The 10000-nt window shown below is 43.5% G+C and overlaps 3 protein-coding genes across 3 annotated transcripts in view; 1 reads left to right on the top strand and 2 right to left on the bottom strand.

The window, feature by feature from the left end:
* LOC107729010 (tyrosine-protein phosphatase non-receptor type 12-like) overlaps nt 1-2904 on the bottom strand; it is an 18295-nt gene extending 15391 nt beyond the window's left edge. Inside the window, exon 1 of the mRNA XM_016539360.1 lies at nt 2472-2904. Coding sequence (XP_016394846.1) covers nt 2472-2579 — 108 coding nt within the window. The 5' untranslated portion in view covers nt 2580-2904. The remainder of the gene's footprint in view (nt 1-2471) is intronic.
* Nucleotides 2905-4455: 1551 nt separating this feature from the next.
* Nucleotides 4456-5740, bottom strand: LOC107729011 (transmembrane protein 60-like). The gene is made up of 3 exons (XM_016539361.1): nt 5076-5740; nt 4556-4932; nt 4456-4517 (listed from the first exon to the last, which is right to left on the bottom strand). Exons 2-3 carry the CDS (start codon nt 4921-4923, stop codon nt 4508-4510), a joined length of 378 nt encoding a protein of 125 aa, XP_016394847.1. The 5' UTR covers nt 4924-4932; nt 5076-5740; the 3' UTR covers nt 4456-4507.
* A 1305-nt stretch (nt 5741-7045) lies between these two features.
* The window catches only part of LOC107729012 (putative homeodomain transcription factor 2), a gene marked incomplete at its 3' end in the record, with an annotated part of 12249 nt that continues 9294 nt past the window's right edge, over nt 7046-10000 (top strand). The window contains exon 1 of the mRNA XM_016539362.1: nt 7046-7161. The remainder of the gene's footprint in view (nt 7162-10000) is intronic.

Here is a 10000-nt window from a genome sequence, read left to right as displayed (position 1 = left end):
CATGAAGTTCAGCATGGTGTAAACATAAAATTAAATAGTCCTAAGGAAAGCTCATTGTGGGACTGGCTCGTAGTGGCTGAAATTCTGCACCAAGGCTGAATTTCGGGAAAGAGACTTCAGATACAGTACTAGGGACCACTTAGGCCTATATAAAAGCATCCAAAAAGCAGCATGTCATGGGACCTTTAAAAACCAGAACACGATTCAGGTAAAGTTCAGGTAAAGCATACATGAAGTTCAGCATGGTGTAAACATAAAACAAATTAAATAGCAGAAAATATGTGTGAAATATGAAGGCAAATATTGTAACATATCAGTATTGTAATTAAACATATACTGTATGTTCAAAAATAACTTGAATTTAGAAAAATGCTAAATATTTTTAGCCAGAATGTAGACATTTAATTTTAGAGATTAACTCAAAAAGTCAAGATGGTTCAATCACAAAATGACTGACAGTATAACCGCAGACATTACCCAAAAATAAGAATGTCATGCACTCACATCTATAGCACTGGTGGATTGGCAACATGTCTGACTGTAATGTTTGATAATGTTTTTATTCAAAACCATAATTTACTATTCAAAGAAAAAAATAAAATTGTGGCAAATAATACGCACTCACAGAGACACATACACACACAAATATATGAAAGCTCACATGAAAGTGACATTACAGCAAAATCACACACACACACGAATGGAGAACGTGACATCTCACACACACACACACACACACACACACACACACACAGACAAAGTGACATCATGACACACAGAGTCATTAATGAACACAGGAAAACAGGACAGAACCCTAGGAACACACACTCGTTCTCACTGGAAGTATTTTTACACAAAACAGGATGTGGATGTCAAGGTCAGAAGCCACACACACACACACACACACACACAGATCATCTGCTGTGTTTTAATGGGACGGTGACGTCCACAGTAATCACAATCCCATCCCAGCAGTCTTCACTACAAGTATAGGCTACTTCATTTTCTGCATTCTAAGTACACTACGCTGACTGTGAGCATGGATGCACACTATCTAGTAGACATTTCTTTTTAAGCGCTCAAATCATTCTCACATATAAAGCGGGCTGTATGTGGACGGTGAGCGGGACTCATGATGAACACTGCGTCACACAGACGACCGGGAGATGAACACAGATGAGGGAAGTGAACATCCAGCTCCAGCCCTGTGGCTGTTTAAAGGTCCCATGGCATGAAAATTTCACTTTATGAGGTTTTTTAACATTAATATGAAAGAGACTTCAGATACAGTACTAGGGACCACTTAGGCCTATATAAAAGCATCCAAAAAGCAGCATGTCATGGGACCTTTAAGGTATTTGAGTAACAGGAAATGCATAACACACACTCACACACACACACATTCTCACACACACACACACACACACACTCACACAGAGACACACAGACAGCTGTGACTCCATGAGGAGGGTTCATTCAGGAGAAAGCCTCACTGCCTTCCCATAATCCCCTGCATCTGGCAGAGGTCGAGCAATATGTCGCCCACATAAAGACATGAAATATTCCTCACAACACAAATAAAGCAAATCCAAGCACACATGTAGGACAGCATATGCTAAAATGTGCAATAAGACTCTTACAGCCCCCAGATCACACACAAAACTATTGTTACATCACTTCCTGTAAGGGCTTCTGGGAATTTCATAGAATTTCAGAGCTTTACTGGAGCAACTTTTATCCTCGTAAGCTCCAGAAAACACACAGAATTAAATCAGAGCAGCAGAAACAAACAAGCACAAGAGGAATGCAGTGTGTGTGTGTGTATGTGTGTGTGTGTGTGTGTGGACACTGTATGACAGAACCAAACACACACAAGCCCCTGACCTCTGACCGATCACTGACTCAAACACAACAGATTACCCACAACACACTGCTGCAGATCAGGAAGCAACAGCAGAATATCTCACAGCCCTCCATCAGCTGAGTGGGTTTATGAACAAACATGACCAACTAACTACAAACACATCAGCGGCCAGGAGACATTCTCCAGTCTGCTTTGGTTCATTTGAATAATTAACAGATAAACTGATCACAGCTGACCTTCATCGGCCGGAGTCATCGTCACAGACACCAGATGAAGAACTCCTCCATCATGAGCATCTGCAACAGCTGTCACACTCATCTCTCTCTCATCCCTCACAACAACAACACTGAAGAGCAGAGATGAAGATGCTGAGGATGAGGATCTCTCTCACACACACACACACACACACGATCTTCATCACACAACAACACTGCTGTCAATCTACTCGTCACGTCAAAAGAAGTGAAATCAAGCGACAAGAAGCTTCAGTGTGTGTGCTTGAGAGAGAGTTTTTAATGTGTGTGTGAGTGATTGATTGAGTGAGTGTGATTGTGTGTGTGTGTTATTTCATCACTCAGTGAGTCTGTAACGTTAGTTCTGTTCTCACCATGAAGTCCGAGCTGAAGTTATCTTCTCCTTTCTGCTCGCCGCTTCTCAGGGCTTCAATGAATCTCTTCAGGATATTCACCTGCTCCATCCTGACGGGACGTTTCATTCATCCACGAAGCAAAAGAATAAATAAATATAAATATGTCCTGGAAAAGAGTCTTTTGAGCGATTACTCCAACATTTTATGACCCCATGATCCTCTCCGTCCCCGCGACGAAACGGCACAAAGAGCGCGGACAGGAGCGTCGCGCGTCGCGCTGAGGAGCCGATATATATTCTCCGTTATAAATCACTTTTAACTTCTGTCAGAAATCACTTTTAATAATGAAATAAACAGCGCGCCCCTCCCTGCGGCTGCCACATTCACACTGCACACAAGCGGACCGCCCAAACGCCGCTGCCGCGCTCCCGCCCCCCGCCGCTCCGCTGCCTGTGATTGGACAGAGACGGAGACTTCTGCAGCGGTGATTGGGCGAATCCTCACTTCAATCAAAGACGCGCTCCGATTCCGTGTTTCTGACTGTCAGGTCTGACTGTCAATCATTGCGTCCTACGAGCTCATCTCTGATTGGCTGAATATGCTCCCGCCCACTTCCCTGATCCAGGTTAGACCCGCCTCTTCCGCGCTGACATACGGGGTATTTAACAGCGTCGCCGTCATTCTCAGCATTGTCTCAGACTCATGTGTGAGTATTGTTCATGTTGAGTGTAATTAATTTCCCTTGTTTTACAGTGACTACAGAGTTTATTACAGCCGTGTCATGGATGTTCTCACAAGCACTCTTTAGTCAGAAAGTTTAGATTATCATGCATCGTGATATTACACTATATTTATGAAGCAGTATTTCTGACAGTTATTGTCATATTAATATTTGGGGTTTTGTTTTTACTGCTATATTTCTTATGGTTTCCACTCTGTACCATCATGCAACATATCAGTTGTAGTTGTTATGCATTTTTTATTGTAACTAATAGTAAATGAACCATTTTTTTTGCTTTGTTTGAATATTGTACAATGTGTTTAATCAGACTTGTTTTTTCAGTGCACAGTGATGATGAATACAATGGAAGAGCTGCTGGGTGGGCCATTTCACTGTTTCACAAATATAGCTTCAAGACTTGATAATTTATAAAGATCATGTGTAAACCTGAGACTAGAGTGATAAAATCACTGACTAATGTATGACACACAGAAAGGATGTGACGTAACTATCCGCAGAAGTAAAGTTGCTGGTAATATGAAGCAAACTCAGCCACAGGGTTTCATCAGTAACTAACCCGTCCTCCGCCCAGAACAGCTCTTGCTTTATTTGCTGTAAACACGATTTCTGCTCGATATCCACAGACGGACAGCACTCATTCTACAGCAGGAGAAACCCAGTCCTCCATCTGTCCGTCTGTCTCTCACACACTTCAGTCGTGTGTGTGTGTGTGTGATGCTGTTGGCTCTGCTGTTTCTGTAGAGATGAGAAGAGAAAGAATCTGAGCAGCTGAGTTCAGGAATGTTCTTCAACAAGCCCTGACGTGACTCTGCAGCCGATCGCATAGCTTCCCACTTCTGCCAAACACACACGCACACTAACACAAACACACACACACTCACACACACACGCACACTAACACAAACACACACACACTCACACACACACACACTCACTATAACAAACATAAGATCAAAACACACGCATAAAATCACATACTATTGAAACTCAAATGTACAAAATTCATTTAGGAGTCAAATTTCTCTTTAAAAAAAAAAAAAAAAAAAGAGAAGGAACAGAAACTCTCTGTAGAAACACTGAAGAGTGTTCACGTACAAACGTCTTCATACAGCTGGCCAAAATGTGTGAGTGTGTGTGTTTAGTGTGTGAGTGTGTGTATGTCAGTCTGTGTATGTAGTGTGTGTGTGTGTGTGTGTGAGAGTGTGTGTGTCTGTCTGAGTGTGTGTGAGAGTGTGTGTGTCTGTCTGAGTGTGTGAGAGAGTGTGTGTGTGTGTGTGAGAGAGTGTGTGTGTGTTTAGTGTGTGTGTGTTTGTCAGTCTGTGTATGTAGTGAGAGAGTGTGTGTGTGTGTTTAGTGTGTGCTCTGGGGCAGGATGTTGTATCCCAGCTGGATCAGGGCTCCGGTCAGCAGCGTCCAGAGCGGCACACAGATGATCAGCAGCCGCAGGTTGGTCAGCTGCTCCAGCCGTGCGCACAGAGTCACACAGAAGCCCACCTTCATCATCAGAGCCAGCAGATACCAGAGCTTCAGCCGCGGGTCGAGCCCACCCCGGCAGCGGCCCGCCAGCCTCACACCCAGCATCAGCAGCAGAGCGCCGTCAAACACCCAGACGGGCAGGAAGACCAGGAACCAGCTCCAGCGGACCTTTCCATCCAGCTTAAGCACCAGCAGGACGAGGAAGAGGAGCGAGAAGATCCAGGTGAGCAGAACCCGCTGGGCCAGAGACATCTGCACCGACTGACCACACAAACAGACCAGGTCAGTCACCAGCAGTGAAAAACACCATCACCATCATCATCATCATCATCAGCAGCAGCAGCATCATCGTCATCATCATAATCACCGCGGATCTTCATCATCACGCGCGTGACGTCACTCACCGCACAGTCCCGCCGAAGCCAGCAGGATCATCCGTGAACTCTCATCAGAACCGTGATTAAACGACCCTCATCGCAATCACAACAGAGTGAATCGTTCTTTGGCTTTGTTGGGACGCGCGCTGTTGTCTGCAGCTGTCAATCACACCGGGATTCTGTTTCCGGGTTCAGCAGCGTGTCCCGGATGTGTGGAATATCGGCGTCCATAGAAACACCGATCAGCTGACCATCGTTTCAGGAGTTGTGTAACGTTTTTGTCATCGGTTATTTCAGCTGGACAGGCGTTCTTGTCCCATTATGAGACGCTAAAGAACGCGATTAGGCGCGCTGAAGCGCTGCGGTCATGTGACCTGCAGAGGGCGCCATTACTCGACCGTTATTCACGCCTGCGCGCGCCTCCGCATCTGCGGCACACATCCCTCACGAGTCTCGCGTTTAACGGTATTAACGGTGGTTAGGACGGTTTTCGCGCGGTTAACGGTCGTTATTATTCAGCGTGAATGTGAAGATCGCGTGACTCGGCTGCGCGTTTATTCCGTGCTTGCCGGTAACGCGGATCTTACAGCTGCGGGCGATTCTTCTTCAGTAACCGCTTCGAGAGACCGCGACACTGAACCCAACAGCGATCTTCTTCATCAGCAGCAGCATCTTCATCACCTCAATCTTCCGTCGGTAAGAGATGAAGATCTGTAACTTACATGAACGATCAGCACACACACACAATAACACACGATACAGTCACACACACACACAATAACACACGATACAGTCACACACACACACAATAACACAATACAGTCACACACACACACACACACACACACACACAATAACACGATAAAGTCACACACACACACCACAATAACAGACGATACAGTCACACACACACACGATACACACAATAACACACGATACAGTCACACAGACACACAATAACACACGATACAGTCACTCACACACACACACACACACAATAACACATGATACAGTCACACACACACACACAATAACACACGATACAGTCTCACTCACACACACAATAACACACAATACAGTCAGTTAGACTCTCTCTCTCTCTCTCTCTCAATTTCAATTTAAGAGTGCTTTATTGGCATGACAAAAATTATACATTTGTATTGCCAAAGCAATTGCAGCTGGACTGCTTACAAATAGTGCACATACAGGTGCATCTCAATAAATTAGAATGTCGTGGAAAAGTTCATTTATTTCAGTAATTCACAATTAAAAGAACCAAAGACTTAAACTACTTCAGTCTGTGTGCATTGAATTTATTTAATACACGAGTTTCACAATTTGAGTTGAATTACTGAAATGAATGAACTTTTCCACGACATTCTAATTTATTGAGATGCACCTGTATGTATTAACAGAAAGAAAAATAATAGTAATAATAATAATAATATATAAAAAGTATTAAGCATGTAGTGCAAAATGAATTACTAATGTAAGTATATAAACTAGAAATAAAAATAAAATAAGGGAAATCTCTCTCTCTCTCTCACACACTGTTATTTATAAACGGATGGTAACACGCTCAGGTTCCACACAGATACACACTTGTGTTTCTGTACTTAAGTATAAAGCCCTTTCACTCAATCAGCAGCAGATCACACGCACCTGATGCTGATCTGCAATCATTGCTTTTGTTGATCTGATCAGACAAACAGCCTAAAATCCCACCGCTGTCATGAACAGACCAGTTATAACACAAAACATTCAGTTCTTCAGTGGACCTGTGTCCAGATGTGTGTGAGCGGCCCGGGACTGAATGTGTGTGTGTTTGGGTTTGATGAGGAGCATCTACACACACACACACACACACACACACCTTCAGTGAGTCAGTTAGTGAGAGGCCTGACTGATTGTATGAAAACACACACAGTATAGTCTGTGATACACATGATGTCCGTAGTTCAGTGTTTGTTCTCTTGTATGCAAACACACATTTGATTCTCCTCTCTCTCTCTCTCTCTCTCCGCAGCTGTGTGTCAGCTCTGACCTTGAGTCGGTGTTGTGTTCTCGCTCGTGTCGGTCGCTCGGCCTGCAGCAGCGCTCCATCAGATTCTCCGTAAGTTCTTCAAAGTGAAGTGTTTCTTTTGTCAAATAATTTTTTTATTCAGTTTGAGTGAAGCGTTTCTGAAACGTTCTCTTACACCTGTGTGTGATGGACTGAAATATGAGTGCGAATGTGTCTGGACTGAATCGAGTGTGTGTGTGTGTGTGTGTGTGTCTGTTTTTAACCCTGAGCTCTGTGAGTGTCTGGAGCGTCAAGCACTGCGGCTTCTGCAGGTTATTTTAAGTTGTTTGTTCCATGAATAGCTTCACGTCTATCCAGAGATCAAAGAGTTTCCTCACAGCACTCTTCATCTCATCCATCTGTTCACTCGTGTGTTTCATAGACGCATCTGAACGAGTCCTGACTTCATCTTCTCTGAGTGACGGGTTCGTTTAGCCAGATGGGTTAAGAATAATCTCTCACTGAAAGATTCTGTGGCTCTATGTGTGTGTGTGTGTGTTTGTGTAGTTGTGAGTCTTTGTGTTTTGAGTTGAGTTTTTGCATGAGGCTTAAGAGACAGTATAAATGCAACCGTTTCCTCTTACAGACGCATGCAGGAAGACGCGCTGCTTTATTTAGCCTGTGAAGAACACACACACACACACGCTGCAGTGTGACCTCCAGAGACACACACACAGTATCAGATGTGACACACACTGCTGTCCATCTCCTTCATGAAACATGCACAGCCATGTGTTGGGTTACACCTCAGCAGATGGACGTGTGTGTGTGTGTGTTTATTTCCTGCTGGTTTTGTCTAGAATGGTTTTATTTATTGTTGCGTAACGAAGTGCCGCTGCTGCTGTAAAAGCGTCTGTTAATGACAGCATGACAGGATCTGACTCTGAATCACATTGATCTGTGTGTCTTTGAGTCGACTGATCGCCTTCATTGATCCAGGATTGATAGTTGGCAGTTTTCAGTAGATGAATCCTAAATCAGGAAGCTGTTGATGATGTTTGTGTTGGCTGGCAGGAGCACAAATCACATATAAATGAAAGTGTTTAGTGAGCGCAGGACCGGTCTGTCCACTCTTCAGTGTGCACTAGTGAGGGCGTGTGTCTCGCGTCCCTTCAGGCTGTTTCATGTTCCCGTTCTGCTGCTGCCTGCTTTGTGCTAAATTTGCTGTTGATGACGTGGACAGGTAAAAAAAAGCTCATCTATGTGTGTGTGTGTGTGTGTGTGTGTATCACATTAATGCAGTGATTGAACAAACTCCCAGAATGCTCAGCGTTCACTCCATGATGTATTACAACATGAGAGAAAGAGAGAGAGACACTTTAAGATTATATCTCTTAATATCTCTCTCTCACTCACACGCACAGTCTCTCTGATTGGCATTCAGTTGGTGCATTCAAAGTGTATATATGTGTGTGAGGCTTTTCTCTCCACCCTCTTCTTGAACAAGTTCTATAATCAGACTGAAAGTGCCTGTCATCATCAGGTGTGTGTGTGTGTGTGTGTGTGTGTCTGTGTCAGAGCGCTAACCACCTAGTTTCACACCCGTAATTCACAGATGAAGCTAATCTAGTATTATGTCGGCTGTGTGTGAGTGTGTGTGTGTGTGTGTACTCGTTGAGCTATATTTGTGAGGGTAAAATGTCTTCACTTACACAGTGAAATATCATGACAACAAACTAGTTGAAAAGGCTCATGATATCAGTCCAATCATGTTTCTGTGCAAATGTAGTGTTTTACATGGGTTTCTTTGAGGGTTTGTTCAGGAGTCGGTCAGGAGATAAATAGAGAAAATATCAAACCTGAGAGAAAAACAATGGAAGTCTATGAGATGAACTCACTAGTACAGTCAAACAAACGTACGTGTGTGTGTGTGTGTGTGAGAGAGTGAGTGAGAATGACAAAGGTATGTCATAGGTATTACAAGGAGAAGGTGACTTTTCAGGACATTATCCCATGTCCCCACTTTTCAAAACGCATGTAAATCACACAGAATGGAGTGTATTGAAAATCTGAAATAGCACAAAGTTTCCGGTGAGGGGTAGGTTTAGGGGTAGGGTTGGTGTAGGGCAATAGAATATACGGTCTGTACAGTAGAAAAACCATTACGCCTATGGGATGTCCCCACTTTTCACAAAAACAAACCTGTGTGTGTGAGGTCAGTCTGTTCCTAGCGCTCATGAATCAGACAGATAGTAGATGAGTTCCTGTATCTTAAACAGTAGATCATGGCATTAGAAACAGCGATGTCATGAACACTTCAGTGTTTGTATGAACTGATGACATGTTAAAGGCTGGAATAAACTACACGACTTTTAAAATCTCAACAGATCTTAAAACACTAGGCATGATAAACTTACCGACTTTGTAAACGGTCACAGAGGAGAAACACTAAACTACTAGGAGACACGTGACAAATAAAACAACGTGTTCTAAGATCTCCTCTGACTGGATTAAATCGAGAGTCTGAAGCTGAAAAGTCTGTGACCATCAGACACTAATTTATGAAATCTGTCAACTCCAATCTCTGGCTCTGACTTTCAGCAACTAGCGTCCGCTTCTGCAGACTGTAAATCAGGGGAGTTGTGAAGTTGTGCAGTGTTTCCAGCCATTTCATTCACTTCAGATAAAACATGTAACTGTGTAGTTTTTCCTCCTCTCTCATTGTTTGTTGTTAGTGTTGATCTCTATGACAATATTGTGTGCAGAACAATCATGCCAACTATGTGTGTGACTGCACTTCTGTGTGTGTGTGTGTGTGAGAGAGAGTGTGTGTGTGTGTGTGTGTGTGTGAGAAACAAAACAAAAAAACACTTTGCACAACAGTTCAACATGTAAGAAATTACACACATACACTCTCTCTCTCTCACACACACACACACACACACACACA

The sequence above is a fragment of the Sinocyclocheilus rhinocerous genome, unplaced genomic scaffold (genome assembly GCF_001515625.1).
Source record: "Sinocyclocheilus rhinocerous isolate Xijiao unplaced genomic scaffold, SAMN03320098_v1.1 scaffold2682, whole genome shotgun sequence".
NCBI classification, from domain to species: domain Eukaryota; kingdom Metazoa; phylum Chordata; class Actinopteri; order Cypriniformes; family Cyprinidae; genus Sinocyclocheilus; species Sinocyclocheilus rhinocerous.
The sequence above is the reverse complement of the archived record's forward strand: the minus strand, read 5'-3'. Positions and strand labels throughout refer to the sequence as shown.